We start from the raw sequence: 18,337 nt of genomic DNA, 5'->3' as shown, positions 1-18,337 counted from the left end.
CAGTAGATACGTTTCTGTCTGCAACCTCTGAGGATTTGGACTTTCGGGGATCTCGACACACTGGCTGAGGCTGTGGATTTTACAAGTGCACTGTATAAATGTTTTGGTTTGCTTGCAAGGTCATAAAAGATTCTCTGCATGCAACAAACAATGGTAACTGTCAGTTCCAATACAAAAGAAAGTTGGAGACACAGGGGTTCTGGAGGACACAGCCATGGCATATTCAGGCAAGCGCACATAAACACACACATGCACACACATGCATGTTAACACCTACGCAACTTTGTTCAAGGGCACTTCAGTAAGGTAATACTTTTGACAAATGCCAACATGCAATAACGCTGCCTCCCACCTGTTTATCCATACATCCGTCTAGTAAACTATGATCTGTTAGGCCTGCCTGCATAATACATTGATTTGTTTGACCTGAGCTTCTCCGTCACCAATCTCCATCGAAGCCAAAAATGCAAAGCATTCAAAATGTGTTTCTTGTATTTCCTACAGTTGACAAAATCTATAAAGAGCTGTTGCAAACAGCATAAAAACAGTCCATTTGATGTGACACCAGTGGCAGCTAGTGTGACAAGGGGAAAACAACCTATAGCATATTTCACCCTGCTGGAGCGTAAACAGATCCAGTGGGTGAGAATTGAATTGAAATCACCTATCCACAGTTAGATTCCTCCATTCACACCCAAGGGAACGGAGGTGGGCAAATGTGACGACAAGCTCGGAGGGTGGGGGTGGGGGTGGGAGGGTGGTGGGGTGACCATTGGTCTCTGCAATGTGCAATGTGTGTCCGTGTGCAAATGTGTACTGTACAAGTACAAGCGTGTTTACAGATAGATATCAAGCTTGGGAGTGAATATTTACTGTACAGTAGCATGTCCATTGATCCCTGAGGGCTTCAAGCGTGGCTGACCTCCAACAGTCACGATGGGGGCAACATGCAGGCAGCCCCTGAGCCGTGACACAGATACTGTGGAGGGTGGGGAGGAGGGGGTTGAGATGGTCAAAAATCAATGTTTTGGCTATTCCTGAGACGCCTGTCTTTAAGAGTCGGTGGAGGAAAGTAAGCGAGGAGAAAGGAGGGTTAATAGGTGAAGGGTGTTGGGAACTGAGAGCAGGGCAACAGGGAAAGAGTGGGAGGAGGAAGGATGAGCTGAGGTGAGGGATGGATGGATCGCCTAAAAGTGGGAGGTAGACCTCTGCCACTCTCGATACCACTTCTTCCTACCTACTCAGGTGGATCATTAAAAGTGATGGGATTAAACAGAATAAATTAGCAAGATATGTGTGCACTGATACATGAGAAACAAGAAATAAGCCTACCCCTTCATCTCTTATTTCTTCAATTCTCTGCATAAATCTATGTCTATTAGCGCTTCCAAGTGGGCTAAAACTGAAAAATGTTGGCATCTTCATCTTGGCATAAATCTATGCTTTTTGGGATTTCCAAGTAGGCTAAAAAGAAGCTGTTGGCAGAGGATGTCATTCCTAATGCTGCTGGCTGGAAGAAAAAGTTGGCATATAACACCATGTGTCAGAAACCTCATACTGCCCAGCGCTGCATGGCAAGTTATTTAACTTTAAGCCATTTTGTCACAAAACGAAAAAAGGAAAACCCAACTTAATTTCTTTGAATGGATCTATGAAAATAGCCTTTGCAAACCCACGGTGCAGAGGCACACAGTGTTTCTATAAGATCTCCTTATCAGCTCAATACCAGTGGCCTGAATATATGTTCTGGCTTTAAAACTGAGAGATTTCAGTAAAACACAAAAAGACCTAACCCTAAATCCAGTGTGAATACACATTTAGATGAAAGCCCTTAGTTTATGATTCTCTATACTATGTGAATCAAACACAGACTTCGAGCCCTCATGGCCATCCAGTGTTCTAAAAGCATAAAAAATGCACTTTTTTTCACCTTATTCCACAAACGACTGAATGTGTGTTGTGAGTGAATAGGGGGCCTGTTTGTTAAGAGAGGCCAAATCCCATATGGTGAACAGCAGCTCCTCTGGTGAGAAGAGAGGCTGTGAAAGCCACCGGCAGCCCCTCTCCTCCATCCGTGCTCCGGAGATGAAGGGATGTAGCGCCTGCCTCTCCTTGTTCCTCCTTTCTCTCGCTCCCTTTGCCTCCTCTCCTCACTCTTTCTTGGCCAGGGGTTAAACTGCTGCACTCTAACCTCCTTGGCAATGATTTCATTCACTCCGTTTCTCTCGCTTACTCTCTCATCTCTGAGAGAGATTTATTTCACAGTATGTAGTGGATTAGGCCCCCCTCGTATGCCCCCGGACAAAAGCATTGTTTTAGCGCTAGCGTGTTCGCTGTAACGGGAGGAAGCTACTAAGTGTCCACAATACGGCCATTGTGGACACAGGGCTGGAAGGACCCTGCCTCAGAGGCCGTCTAGACTTTGAGCCCGGGCCGATTGGAGAAACAGAGGGAGAAAATCCCATCAGGCAGTGGAGTGAAAGTTAACTAAGGTAACCTGCTGTGAACCTGATGAAGATGTCAAGCCAACATATGGCAAAAAATGTCTATTGTCAGAACAAGGAGCTTTCTTCCCTCTGAGGGAGGGTTTGGAGGAGGAGGAGGAGGAGAAGAGGGTTGGCTAAAGAAGACTAGGGGGGTTGCACAACCTAAAGGAAGGAATAACTGTGGTGGTCATCGTTTTACTTCTGGATCAGTAGCCTTATTCTGGCCGGGAGGAGGCCCAACCCCTCCGCTCACAGTTAAAGGAGTAAGCAGATTAACTGGCATCTTTCAAAGGCCAACAGAAAGAAAAACACACTCACAGACGTTTAAAACATTTTTTCCCTTTTGCCTATCGAGTCTCAGGCTGCACTCTGCAAATGGCATTACATTTCATGCTGATTTAGTGAGCAGAGGTTTTGAGAAAAGAGAAACTTCTTAAACGATGATATGGTCCTTAAGTTTAACTAATACTGATTGGTCACACTATGTTGTTACACATGAGGGCTGGGGACTGATAGAAATGGTGAAAGCCTGAGGTAAATCATGAAATACCTGGATTCAATTACAACAGATATATGTTTCATATTAAATTGCTCATTATATCTAAACACAAACAGAAAATGCTGATTAAAAACACACTAAAGAATATATAATTTCTTACAACAGGCCCATACAAATACATCATCGGTCTAGATTAGCTCTAGAAATAGGCCTAGATATGCAAAGGAGTGATAAAATTTAATTTCAATACTTGAAAATAGTTTGAATCAACAAAAAGAAAAACAACCTCTAAGGTAGAGCCTGCTTTACCAGCCAAAAAATCAACCGGAAAGCTTCAGAGATGCCGGCCTGGGGGATTTTCTAAGCCATTTCTGCATAATCTGAAGAAGATAAACAACAGCCTCAGCCTCACTGGAAGAAGAAGAAAGAAAGAGCTGCATGGAGATGATGTGACCCTATTAATGCCACATTAGTTGTTTCGTCTTCCCGGCTATGTGAGAAAAATGCTTCAGTGAGATGAGCTGCGAGAGAGAGAGAGAGGGAGAGGGAGAGAGAAAGAGGGGGAGACGAGGTGGAGAGATCGGGAGACAGAGAGACGGAAAGATAGAAGTGAAAGCGATACTGTCTCCAGGCTAGTTGGGATGCAACCCAATTTCACAGCTTCACGAATGAGTGGCACAGCATATGGATGCAACCTTTGTGACAGCCCCTGTGTATCACCACATATCAGCGTTGATATTCCCAGTCAGATTCCATACTGGTCCAACATTATGTCAAACACCGGCTCTGCATGACTGCATCTTCAACACAACACACAGACAGCATGTTTGTTGGGAGGGTTGTTAGCCTCCTAAGCTACGAAAAAAAACAAACCGGTATCTCCTGAGACAAACTACTCTCCAACTTTATCCTCACTGTATGATGTTCAGTCGCTGCAGAATAACACAAATCAAGTGCTGACATTAAGGTAGTAATCCCAAGTAAAATATGAGATATAACCACATATTAGAAATCCGAGATATGACCCATTTTTATTTCCAAATAGACGGGGACCGGTACAGGTTTATGGTGATGATTCCATCACTGGTTGTTAGCTGGCGGGCTGAAAAACCAACATTTCTTCATGTAATCACATGTTTCTCTCCATATGGTCCAACCATCTGCTTTAGTCAAAAACGACATCCATTAACATCTACATAAATTTACACTTTTATAAAAACTCTAACTGTCAGGTAGGAATCCATGTTTTTTTTTAGTTGTTTTGTTTATTTGGCGGGGTCTCGTCTGACAGGAAAAATGGCGCCTTAGTTTGATGAGTCTGACAAAATGTAGTTTTAAAGTTATAAAGTTTAAGAAAAGCTGGTGATCAGGTCATTGTCAGTCAGTTACAGATGCTTAGGGGAGAGTTCCTTTTCTAGTCTTTGAGGTGATGGTTGCAGCATCAGAGAAAACACTGTGTGTAGCACAGCAGCTCCTTGAGGTGTGGAGAGGATCGATCTCAGTTAATGTCATATGGCACAGCACCCAGAGGCAGCTGCGTGGTGCTGATGACAGTGCAAAGCTTTGCCTTTGGCGGCTACATGCTCGGTGCTGCTGAGCTGTGATTTGAAGTTCACATGCAAAGGCTGACAGACAGACAGCTCTCAGTCAGGCAGTCAGATAGTCAAGACAGTCAGCCAATCTTTCCACAGGGATGACAATACATCTGTATCTGTTAAAAGCCTACAATAGCGCCTAATCCTAAAGACGTTCACAGGGGTCTCAATGCTCTGTAGGACTGATGGACGAAATACTTAAAAAAATACTGGGAAAATACAATCCAACCACCGTCATACATCAAGCATACACAGACACACACACACACACACTTCTCCATAATTTAACTGGCTTCTGTGGAAATGTAAAAGATGTCAGGTTTTGCAGAACCATAACTTCTTAGGGGATTATCTGTGATGGCCATTTTAAGAAAAAGAAAAATAGTTCATTTGTTTTCCTATTCTCTCTTTGCAATTCTCCAAATGTACCTTTAAATGAAATCAGGGTTGCACGTTGTTAGACAAACTGTATCTTTGTTCACATAAGCCGGTCATTTGACGTCATTTTCACTGCATACCAACAACAAGGTGAAACAGCTCCGCTCATAATATACTGAATGCTCAGTTATCTTTGCTATAGTCACAGATTTCAGCTTTAAATATAATTTGGCCTCATTGACACATCTGTAAGTTAACAGTGTGCAGAAATCTATAAAGTAAAAATAGTCTCTATTAACGGGACAATTGACTGGGTGATAACTGGGGTACATGTGCAAATTAAAATAATTTTGCGTGTTTGTCATTGACGATGTGTTGAAGATTTCAGTTCACTCAAATTGAGTTTTGCCAGTCGCCTGCACCTCTTCATCTATAGCTGCTTCTTCTTTGACTATTCTTATTGTACCCTGCAATATTATCAATTGTATAACTGATGCAATAAATTTTAATTAATAAAGTAAACAAACTGAGTGAACTTCATTATTACTGGTGCCAACAATCAATGAAGGAAACTGCTTGATTTTTTTTTTGTTTCCTTCATTTGGCATTTTATCTAAATAACGAAGAACTCTTTTATTATCTACTTTAGTCTATAAAATGTCAGATAAATAGCGAACTGACTGCCCATCATAACTTCTATTATGAAAACTGATATCTATTATTTTTCTGTCAATAGATGCCAAATCAACAGACAAATAGTTGCAGTGCTAGACCTAATATAAACTTAATATTTGCTTAACAGTGTCATCACGGTTCAGCTCATTTAGAGTTGTTACTGCTATGTTAATACTGGAGATTTGAGTATCTTTAAGTAGAAGTTGACATCAATATCTACTATAAGGTTCCTATACTTATTATAGAGATACACGTTCTACCTTTTATATCAAAGCTGAGCAGCATCTCACCAGTTCGACGCTTGTCAGGAGCAGGTCCTGAAGCCCGGCTGGATAACATGTGTTAACCTATTCAGTCTGACCACAAAGACAGGTTTATCCCACATTATTGTGGCAGTATAAAAGGGGTGTTAGATGTCTATACAACCGTCAGCCTCATCTTAACCGGTTCCAATGAAGCGATATAATCAAGGAATACTCCCCTCACAATAGGAGTTCGGAGAAGGGTTTGGGATGTAGATGTAGTATTGGAAGGTGAGAGATACATAAATGTGTGTTTGTGTGTGTCTGTCTATCGAAAAACAAACCCTTATGGATGAATTACATGATTTGCACTGATAAATGGTCTCAGACACTCACAAAGGCATCAAGATTGACCTATATTTTCTGTCTTGAAAAATAGGCCAGAACCCAAATTAAGGGCCAGTTGGGCTACTACATGCACGTAAGCGCCATCATCTTCACAGTAATTGTGGGGTGTTAGGAAACATAGGAGCGGCCTTGAATGGAGAGACATACCCTGGGGGCATAGCTGTTGACATGTAAATAGTGAGGATAGAAGCTGAGATGACAGCACAGACAGCACTACTAGTGCTTGACTTGGGTTTGGCCATGGCCACAAAATTAAGGTCTAAAGGACAACAGTCTAGATGTCAGAATACCAGTACTCATATCATGTCAATAAGTAGACTGATTTCCTTAATTGCCGGGAGAAAATACATTTCTGTCTTTTACATCATTCAGCTTTTAGATCATTTTACATCAGCCTACATGGCAGCAGCTCGTAAAAGGCCAGAATACATTCTGAGACTATATCTCTTTTGTAACAATCTCTGCATTTCTTTGCTTTTTCTGTTGGTCCAAAAGTGAGGTTTACACAATGCCAGAAAGCCCTTAAGAAACCCCAGCAAAATAAATACACATCATTCACAAGTATCATGATTTGCTAATGATACAGAACAAATAATATGCGCCTGTGAACAGCCAGAAGACATTAATTGTATGCATTTTTGTGCTAAACTCTGAGTCTTATTTAATATGCTTTGGGATCTTGGATACAACAAGCTTTATGAGCCTCTGGTATTGGTTATAATTCCCTCCGCATGTGACAAGAGAAGTGGGCTAGTTGACGTAGTCATGAGAAGTGAGTCAACCCCAAATCCTGTTAAAATCCTGTCATCATAAAAATCTGCTCAACATGACAGTCACAAAAGTCAACATATTTTTGCGCACAGCTTTTTTTTTTGAAATCTGATTTGCCAGACTAGGATAGATTACCATCACCAAAGCTACATTAAAGCAGGAGCTGCACTAATCCTGTTCATTTGTGGGCTAAACTAGGCCACATTGGTATTACATGCATACGAACCAGCCAATCATTGTTCTTTGAATCAGAATAATTGGTTGTGTGTGTGTTTTGTGGGTGTGCGTGTGTGTTTGTTTCATACATGCTTGTGCCATCTGCTGTGCCGAACATATACTCCTGGTCTCCCGATTGTCATCTCCTGACATACATGTGAAGAAGAGCTTAGCTTTTCAAGATGACACCGGTGGTTTTTCAAAGTTAAATTCAGCTGGACATGAACTTAGCCTGTGCTTTTGTGGTTTTTATTTTTAAACACATAAAATTCCAACAGCTCTCTGGAGTATAACTTACGAGTGGTCACAAGGGAATAAAATCATCTGCCATCTCACAAAGATGCATAGAATATGCACACAAACACACACACAAACAAAAGGCAAGACACCAACAAGAGCGCTGTGAGGCTGTGAGTGAGGCTGATGTGATGAAACTCCTCCGCATTCATCAAAATCATCTCATTTTAAATTATTGATCGGGTCCCTACTTTTCCCCACTTTTTCACCATGGAAAGGGGAAGTCTAAAAATAGCCTGTACGCGTCAGTGCCTAGAAGTCTTTCCATGTTCTCCCAGTCTGGCAGCATTAGTGAATTCAGATGAGCCAGCTCTCACAGTTTCTGTGTCTCTTTTCTCATGCGCAGCAACATACATTCATGCAGCCGTGCTACATGCGCACGAGTTGGCGCTCGCACACCTACACTTAAACATGTACCTGTTATCACAAATGCACACAAAAATCCCAGAGTTTCAGTACTGCATCAGTGAGTGGGAAAGCTCAGCCGGCAACCGCCACAGTATCTCACCTCTCATTATATAGACCACTGCCATCAGCATATCCATTCCTCCATCCCCCCCCCCTCCTCATCTGCCCCACCCTGTCTCATTCTGCCCCAGTTCTTCATGCTGGGGCCAATAACGCTCTGTATTCTGAAGGAACAACAAAGTCCATTCCCAGCTGTCCTGAGGGTGGTGGTGTGTATTTGAGTTTGTGTGCCAACAAATGAGTGTCGTGAGGTCACATGGCACCACCTGAAAAGTCCCACTGACCTGGTACCTCTCTCTCTCCACTCTCTCCCTGTAGGGCCCGTCTGTCCCTGTCATAACGAGTGATAATCAGAAAGTGGGGCGAGAAGCATTGCGCCTTGTTTGTGATTGTGCAAACAACGTGTGATCACAAAGAAAAAAAAGTTTATATGCAAGAGTAATAACAGGTAGACGTGGGAGATGTGGGATGTGGGTAAAACCTGTACACATGAAAGAGAAAGCTATACTTAGAATATATGGGCAGAGGGAAACATTGACAGTGAGTTGTGTGTCCACACAATCAACCCACCAGACCAACAAAACCAGATTAACAGGTAGAGGATCAATTTGCATTATTTTCTTCTCTGCCATGTTGAATTTTCCTGCATTAGAAATAGGGGAATAATAAAGCCGCTCTGAAATAGTGGTAGGGTATCATTACTGCCAAAAACCTATAAACCATAAATATACTGACTGCAAAAAAATCTATTCATCTGGCTTGGAAACTGATTGGTGCCCTCACGTGTAAAACTAATCACGTTATTTCCCTCCGCTAGGCGAAAGCTAACTCAAACAATGATGACAGTTGAATACTTTTAGATTGATCTTCCCCATATAATCTGAAACAAAGCAGGTTAAAGTGAAATGTGAGGACAACACTTACTTCCATCTCTTTTAAATAAGAAAAAAAGAGCTGGAACTCGAGCCAGCAAGCAGCAGGCCATTACACAGTACTAAATGGATGAGTGACTGCAAGTAGGGAGCTACAAATGACTCCAGACACGAACAAAAGAACGAGGCTGGAGAGCACTGAGCTAAGAAGCAGTAACATTGGCTAGCCAACTTTGTCATCTGAATAATCAAAATCGAACTACAAATGAGTCTCATTTTATAGCTTACTGGGTAGTATGCGGGGAAAACATAGCTTTAAAAAAGGGGAGAATCTGTCACGGAAACTGAATTCACATTACAAATCAAATCAAAAAATAGTCTAGTCTTGATTTGTGAACATGTGACTATTCCATTGACATCCTTACATACGTATTTAAGTCACTTATTCCTGTTTAAATCGCATTAAGTAACAGTCTTTTAAATTTTCAGCCTGAGCCGTTATGATCTAACTGAAACTCCTCTTTAATACGGATCTGCTTTAGACACAGGTGATGTAGGATTATGGACAGAAGTACCTACCATATGCCTAATGTTTCAGTATGTCATGTCATTAACAGTGTCCATAAAAGAAAAGGACATCAGTAAAGATATACAGACTGACTTAATGCAAACAAAAAGAGAAAAAGAGGTCATGCTGCTAAATTTAGACTGTCGGTCAAACATGATCTTATTGACAGTCAGAGGAAATAGAGTGGGAGGGGATTTCTCAAAGTTCACTAGCACTGAGGTCATTACAATACCATAGCAGGGAAGTTGAGAGACTTCCTCAATTCATTTCAGAGGAAAAAGCCCGGTTCTCTCTAAAAGAGCCAATTTACCAAAGTCATATGGGTGAGACAAAAGAGAAAGGCAGAAGGGTTGTGAGATAAACAAAGTGTGAGACCCTGGGGTCCTCTCAGGAGTGTGAGTGGAGGAGTGTGGCCTCTCTAATGACCAATCAACACCCTTCTTGCTGCCATGGCATCTGTTAGTACTCCAATGGCCTCCCATCTGAGTGTGAGCCCACCGTGAACTCAACACGCAGCCGGAATCCAATCAGACTGCAGAACCCGGCAAGCATGGGTCAAGGAGCAATTCTGACATTTTGCAGAATGTCAACGTTCAACCTTTTCTAAAAGTTCTACTACACAGGAGTTTTGCTCTACGAATACGCAGGGTGGAAATGGAAGGGGTGAAAGCCAATGGGAGAAAAAAAAAAAAAAATAGGAACATCACAGCGCCGCTTGAGGGGGTTACAGCAGAGATGGAAACAGATTGATAACTAACTAGCGAACAGTAGGCGACACTGTGAGACCTCCTGGTCTCAGCGAAAATGTTCTTAGGATACAGAACAAAAGTAACTTTTCATAATTGGACAAAGTGAAGCTATAAGGCCATGTGAATCGAAGGGCAAAATGTGTCTACTCTATACTTTCGCTTTCTGGTTCTCCTTTTCATGTATCTGAAGGAATGAAGGTCTGAATGACTCCTAAAACCTACGCACATGCACTGATATTTTAACGGTTAAACCTCCAGCGGTGTATTTTAATACGAGTGAGAAGCTATCACGAGATGCTGAAGCAGACAATGAACTCGTCAGCTGTCTCTGACAATAAGAGGACACATGTTCAGTGGTACGCAACTGCCAGGTGCAAACATACAGTCGGTTTGCGACAAGATGATGAGTGTTTATACCTATCTATGCATCCATCCATCCTCTATAGTTGCTTATTCCTGTATGGGGTTTATGAGGGGCAGGGGCCAATCCCAGCATGCACTGGGCTAAAGGCAGAGACACATACTGAACAGAATGTCAGTCTATCGCAAGGCACCTAAAGACACATTTATATTCACAATAATTCAGACATAAGGGCAGTTTAGAGCTTCCAATTCTTTTGACCTTTATGTCTGAACTGTAGGAGGAATCTGGAGGACACAGAAAAAAAAAAACTTAGGTGTACACGGAAAAAAAATGCAAAATCAACCACACAGAAAATAACCAAAGCCAGGTTTCAAACTCTAGACCTTAGTCCTGTGAGGCATCAGTGCTAACCAAGCTGCCCACACTGAGGGGTTTTTTTTAAACAGTAAATCATTTCCCCTAATTGCAGCATGAATGTAGCTGTAAAATTGATATGCTGATCTATTAAGTTTATTGCTTTGTTACTGGGAACAATCTGGCTGGAGGGAGCGGGCGAGGACAGGTAGCATCTGTCCCCACCTACTGCCTTGGCAGCGTTAGCGTCATCTGCTAGCTTTGGCAGCATCTTGGAAGCACATCAATATGGCTTTATGTAGCCAGGGCCGCTAGTAGCTAGCATGCCAGTCACGCACTCAGGCAACGCTCTCGCTCACAGCCTGAGCATCCACAGAGCACTGAGCCAACAGAGCTAAGCAGAACTGAGCTCGGGCTGAACAGGGAGGCCAGGTCTCCCTGGACCTGCATGGGGAAAAGGGGCCAGTGTCTGTCATCTATCCACACATCCATGGTTAGAAGTGTGGAGCCAAGTCCAGATATGAACACTGCCACCATTGTAGCTGTGAGCTTTATTTTCTTGTTTTTTTTGCCCAGCAACGCTTCTGTTATGGAATGTTGATGCACTCATAAAATGTCAATTACTGAGAATTTTCAAGCCCAGAAAAAAATCCTTACTACAATTTAACTATTGTATATATAAAATCAGATCTGTGGGGTGATGATGATGCTGCAGAGATGTCATTTTTTACCAGAAGTATTTTGTAAAAAAAGAGGAACAAAATCAAACCTACACATGGAAGGAATAATTGGGACATTGTCAAACAGGAACACACTAAGGACACTGGAAGAGCAAATTGTCCTAAATTACATGCTTTTAGCTACACACTTACAAATTAATAGTATTCCCCTTTTCCACAGTAAGACAAAAACTTTATCCAGATGCCTGCAAGTAAGACTTGTGAAGTTAGGTCCAAAAGGTCATGCATCAATAGCAACAAAGCCTGTATCATTCAGAGAGTGGCTGAATAGTCCTGTTGGCTGAACATCACAGACCTTCAGGAATCTTACAAGACTCTGCTAGCAGCAATCTACTAAACAGTCAGATCTGTACAGTGTAAACACTCACAAACAAAGTACAAACCAAAGACACACAAGATTGTTTTAGTGGAATTATTTTAGATTTGTCCATAGTCAGGTTTTTGGTTCTAGAAATACAGAGTGGCAAAATGTACTGAGTTGACAACTCTTACCTCTGGACTATTTATAACACTGCTTAGTGATTAGGAATAAGAATTTTATCCCATCTTAACCAATTGTCCACAATGTTGATGATCAATAATTATTTTAAACTTATAAAACACAAAATGATATGACATTGACGATGTGTTAGTAAAACCCTGCTATACTATGTATTAACTTAAATAAACAAAAATAAATTATTTGAATAATCAAATAACTGACTGCGGACGCAAATTAGCTTTGAGCTAAATCCGGTGCAGTGCATCTTTAATGTTTAAAAACTGCACATTGTCCCAATCAAATTTAACTAATGCAACACTCAAAACTGCTGCTTCTGGTTCCACTACAGCTATTGTTATTCTAAAACTGGCCAAACAAATTAAATTAAAGGGGAGTTATCATGCATATTTCCAGCTCTATATTTATATTTTGGGGCTCTACTGGTGTTTGCAGTTCAAAAAACTTCAATCAACCTTAGGAACAAAGGCTATGGAACAGACGTCTGATTGTTCCAGCCTTTCATTCACGCACTATCTGACATCAGTTTGAGGGGAATTCGAGGTAACTTTACAAATGAAGCATTCAAAGCTGGACTTTTGACTTTCAGGGAGCATTTTTATATATGTTCACCTCAAGTTTTGGACCTCTGACAATGTTTAGAATAGACATCCGACATAACAGTATAAAAATAACCACAAAAAGTATGACATGTCCGGTTTAAACAAAATATGTCGGCATAACTTCCAGGTGGTTTTGGAGGGCATGAAATAGATTGACTAGATAAGGTAGACTAAACACGCTGCGTACTTAAAGCAAAGTCTTCTCCATTTCTTGACAAGTCATTTCTTTGATCAGCTTTGCAATATTGCAAAGGAAGGTTTGGTAAATGAGGAAGGTAAACAAAATCTTTCACCATGATATTCTTGTTGTCACACCATGCCCACATCACAGACTCTGATCATGGTTTCTCATCATATAGATATCACACTTATCCCAACACTATTGAAATTCAGCTTGAACAATTACCTTTAGGAGGACTTTGTATTTTTGGTCAATCTAACTACTATCTAATTAGTTAACAATTAATAAAATGTCTATTAATGACTTCATTCAGCACTCACTCACAGGCTTTTGACAACCTGTCACTTAAAGAAATACTGAGTTGTGACCTTAAACCTTGCATAGTTTCGGTGCCAAAATGTTAACTTTATAATGAGTGAGCAATCTATTCTGAGATCATTAGTTCTAAAAGGTCACTGTGAAGCAGCTTAATAAAAAACAGGCATATTGCAGGCCTGTCTGACTCTGCAAACATGTGGGTGTCATCTGAACTCACTGTGCTTACTACAGAAGGTGTGAAACCCAGTTAACACAGGAAGTAGCAGGACGGGGCGTATTGACCATCTAGAAAAGGCTGAGCTTTTCTTGTCTGACAATCGTACGACATTTTTTTTAAACTCTGCAGTTTCATATTTGCTATTAGCAAATAAAGGCTACCCTCTACATTACACTGGTATCATGTCATGCTATTGCACATGGATCTAGTTTCAGGATGTGGTGAGAGTGGCAACAGTGATGCGGCATCAGCAAAATTGAGCACACGACGAGCTTTCCAGTCGCTCAATGAGGGTACTGTATCAGTGGCTTTAAAGCGTGACACCATAAACTGGATTGATATGCATGGCAGAGAGAGCACACAAAAGCTAAAAAGATTAAACTTGTATTCCCTTAACCGTAAGGAGGAGATATGACAAATATGAGCAAGCTGAAACCTTCCGCCAGCTCTCCAAATGCTCAAATATACACCATGTTGCTATGACAATTTAATTATAGTCTATCATGACTGCACTGTTGTTTGTTTGCCTATGTGAGATAGTAGGAAGATAATGTGTAAATGTGAAGTGGTGCTTTCTGGCAGAGTACCTAATGTTAAACTGCAGGAGAAACAGTTCTACTTTGCGGTGAGTGACTGTAGAGGTTTCATATCATGGTCAAAGCCTGTCTGTTATGACTCATAGCTTTAACCACTTCAGCTCATGACAAACTTAAGCTCCACAAAATTGAGACTAATGCAGCTATGAGACAGGTTAAATTTAGGGTTTAACGCATGTTTTAGATTTATAATAACTGCACAATATCATCTATTCCAGCCTAGTATAATGATAAAAGCTCTTGCAGCACAGGTTTTTGCATTCAAGACACATTTCATCACACACAGAGTTCAGGTAAAGTCAAGTCAAAGAAAGGGAAACTGATCAGATTCAGAGAGAAGTGATTCATTCCTCATATGGTTATCTGAAACGCTCTTTTAAAAAGACAATATACCACAACCATAAGCCCCTGCTGGCAGAAAGTACATATCTACATCATGACAACTTCCTCATCAGGGACAGTCTTATAGCCAATCAAGGTTGAGCACATAGCAGAGAGAGAGAGAGCCCTTTTGGTCAAATGAGTGAGCAGAATGCATATGTTCCATTTGACCCGGGGGGTGTGCAAACATTGCTCTGTAGCCGTGCTCCGGGGAGCAAGAGTCCGGATATGAGTCTGACCCTGAATCATAGATGGGGGAAGTCAGTTATTACAGCACAGGCCGGTGGTTTATGAGTTTAGTTTAAAATCCAATATCAGAACTACATCCAAGGACAACTTTCAGTCTACTCTGGTCAGCTCAGCAGCTGCACAAGTGAACCGTCTACATAACACCTCCTTAACGTCAAAACTGAGCGGGCAAAATAAGACAGCTGGTGTAATATGTAGTGAAAATGTTTTTACATGATATTTGACTTATAGGTGACACTGGATATTGATGTGAAATATAGCTTACTTAATTTCCAATATTCATAAAAAGGTAGAATATAGTGTTGTTCTTCAGTGGCCACAGTCATTTCCCGGGCTAGTCTGAACACTTTTTGTCCAGGCCGCAACTGCTGGAATGTTTGACCACTGCAAACAGCAGAACAGTTAATGCAGCTTGCTGACCCAAGCGTGATCTTTCTAAAGCAATCTTTGTGGGGTCACAGTTAAATGGGAAATGCCTGCATTGGTTAACTTATGGTCAGGCTCAGTAACAGAATAGTTCATACTGTCAATATCAGTCAAATAAATGAAGAATGCATGGTACTAATAAAGATATTAAAGCAACTAACATCTCTGACATTGCGATTTTTACAGCTGACCTCAGTGCTGACCTTAGCGCTGACCTTCTCTTGCCCTCGGTTTCTTAACAAAGTAAACCGCAGAGCGCATATAACAACACTACAGACATAATGATTGCTCTTACTGTGCGAGACTGGACTCGGTCATGCAGAGCAGTTAAGTGACGCTTAGTGTCTGACTTAAAATACCGTGCAAGTTCTTTTGGTAAACACTGCTTCCAATGTTACATGACATCTTGACTGTACGGTCTTACAATTACTATAATTACACTACAAACATCTTAGCAAACACAAGGCATCCACGAGATACAAAACACATACATTTACATCCTAGTCAACATACAATAGATGTTAGAGCTGAGGTTATTTTCACTATTAATCATTGATCTGTCATTTATCTCATAGACAAATCAATTAATCATTTAATCTATAAAATGTCAGAAAAAAGTGGAAGAATGCCCATCAAAGTTAACATCTTTAAGTTGCTTAACCCAGATTTGCAGTAATATAAAACCAAGGATAGCAGCAACTCCTGATATTTGACCGTATATTTGGCATTTCTGGTTTACAATATGACCTCAGTGATTAATACATTCCTGAATTGTTGCTGTTTTCTGTAGATCAAATAATTAGATCATTGTTGCAGCTCCAGCTCTGTAATTCCTCGTGCTATTCATAGATTTCGAAACGTTTGTGTTTTACATGTCTACACCAAGCAGAGAAAGACAGACAGGTCAAAGGTTACAGTGACAGTAAATTATTAATGTCAATAATTACATCACCTACCCTCATTTTCAGATGCTGGACATGCCACCTGTACAACCAAATCAAATGTTCTTTCTGGTTTCTCCCTGAAAAGAATAAAACACAGTTAAGCAAAGAGAAAGAGGAGGCATCTGTTTTTTGTTTTGTTTTTTTACACAGAATAACTGGCAACAAGTGTGCGTTCAGCATTGGTTCACATCATAAATGTGTCAAATTCCATTACGTGTACCTGAGTAGTGTAATCATAAAGTGGACCTGTAGTCACTTGCCCCACTTCACAAGAATCACAGTGTCACAACTCGATAGTGTCATTAACACCAGCTTAGCTACAGCTGATAGTGCTGTAGTCTGAATGCAAGTTTTCTTATTTCTGACTACATATCTGGACAAACTTGGGGCGCAGAAGCTGGTCGCTCGGTGTCGCGTCCACAAGTAACCGATTTAATGTTGTCTGGTTGGCTAACAGAGCTGCTAATTGGTGGTCAGCTAGTAGACAGAGCAACAGACTGACCCAAATGCTGTCGAGCCAGCTGGCCTGGCTGTTAAATCCACTGCTGGAGATTGGCTCACATTACGCCAAACATTCCTTCGTATTTCACATTGGACGTTAACGGCAACGTTACCGCGCGTCAGCCGTTAGCTCGACATTTCTATATTACGAAGCCGACAATAGTGGAAAAACAGAAAACTCAAAGAGGTCTTACTTTATTCTGCTGTCCATGGTTTAGCTACCACATCGCGACAGCTCCGTGCTGTCGGCTGTCCGAGAATATTTCCACCTCGTCCTTCCGCTCCTCAGTCTCCACCGTCACTTCTTCTGGCTTATCTGACACCGGTCGAAAGCTGCCGCGGCCACATGCTTGGAGGTGGGATAGTGTAGTTTTCTGTGCCGTCCTTGCGTCGTTAATGTGGCCTGAATCCCAATTCAGCACCACGGTGGTTATTTCCCACAACAAACACCACTCCAGGAAGTGCTGTCAAAGATTTGGTGACGTCAGCGCGTCAGATGAGCACCTTGCTGCTGCTGCTGCTGCTGCTGGTTCTGCCTGCGAGCATCTTTTCTTCCACTTTGGATGAGTAACAAGCCTGACGCACACAGCAGACCTGATGCATGTGATTTCTACTTTTGATAAAAACGTGTTTCCCCGTGAGACTTCCGTATTTATTCAATAATTATGCCAGCGGTAGCCTACAGCATGGATTCCCAAAGTGGGGTCCTGGGACTATCAGGTGGGCAGATAAGAGTGAAGAGTGTGAAACCTATGAACTGATTAGTCATTCTTATGCATTCTCTCATTGGGCTAACTTCTATCCATTAAAATGAAAATATTCCCCATTTTTCTGAGCACCCCTGGGGGTCCCCAGACCACACTTTGAGAACCACTGGCCTAAAGGCTTCCAAGAAGCAAAATGAGAAGTAGTTTAACCTGCAATAATTGATTTATTAGCCACTTGGGTACTGCGGGACAACCTGTAGACCTGTAACATGGTATACTATCACCTTATAGTCTAAAGTTTACATGGCAAACAGTTGCTTATTTTCCTCTCTCTTATTTACACACCCAGGAGACACTGATCAACATAAGCATTCATTTTTAGTCATGTTTCTGGCCAATATTCTGTCTCCTTTTAGCCTTATTTTGCCTCCACCAACTCCAGAGGGAATTATCTGGCTCTTTGGCGGTTAAATGCCCCACATATTCACCAACTTGTAGCTAACTTTGTCTGTTGTTTGGTGAAAACATGAAAACAGTGAGCTGAAAGACACTAAAACGCTCCATAGAGCTGAGGGAAACTGCAGAGTCAGGTGATAATTCTCTAATTGTCACTACAAGTGACCCCTTTTGCATGATACATAATTAATTGATCAATAAGAAAATATTGATTAGAGCAGCTTTAAGTTCACGGTTATTTCCTTCCACAGAAATAAGTACAGTGAGTGACAATAAGAAGTATATTTGACAATTTCATATAATGTTCAGCACAACAGTATTGCTGAAATCTTCCTCACATCCAGGGCTGGATTACTAGCCAGGTAAAGCAAGCATCTGCCTTGGGGTCTCAGGCACCCAAGTACCCACGCACCCAGGTTCACAGTTACAAATCCGTTACCATTAAGTACAACATCAAGTGAGGTGTGTTAATGCAGGGTCCTGTCCAAAACTAATATAAGACTTCTGTTATTTCAATGTTAAATTGTACTCATGTAAATCATATTCCTAAAACAAAGATGACAGGGAACATAGCAGAT

The 18,337-nt window shown here is 41.3% G+C and overlaps 1 protein-coding gene across 2 annotated transcripts in view; it reads right to left on the bottom strand.

The window, feature by feature from the left end:
- dennd1b (DENN/MADD domain containing 1B) overlaps window positions 1-17,216 on the bottom strand; it is a 108,458-nt gene extending 91,242 nt beyond the window's left edge. The window contains exons 1-2 of one of the 2 annotated variants that reach the window (XM_067596544.1): window positions 16,791-17,216; window positions 16,108-16,172 (exon numbers count right to left, since the gene is read on the bottom strand). In XM_067596544.1, the coding sequence (XP_067452645.1) occupies window positions 16,108-16,172; window positions 16,791-16,807 (82 nt within the window). In that variant the 5' untranslated portion in view covers window positions 16,808-17,216. The remainder of the gene's footprint in view (window positions 1-16,107; window positions 16,173-16,790) is intronic. The other variant, XM_067596546.1, reaches the window with a different exon arrangement.
- Between the last annotated feature and the right edge of the window lie 1,121 nt (window positions 17,217-18,337).

Source organism: Thunnus thynnus, chromosome 8 (assembly GCF_963924715.1).
Source record: "Thunnus thynnus chromosome 8, fThuThy2.1, whole genome shotgun sequence".
Classification (NCBI taxonomy): domain Eukaryota; kingdom Metazoa; phylum Chordata; class Actinopteri; order Scombriformes; family Scombridae; genus Thunnus; species Thunnus thynnus.
This window is presented reverse-complemented; position numbering and strand designations above follow the sequence as displayed.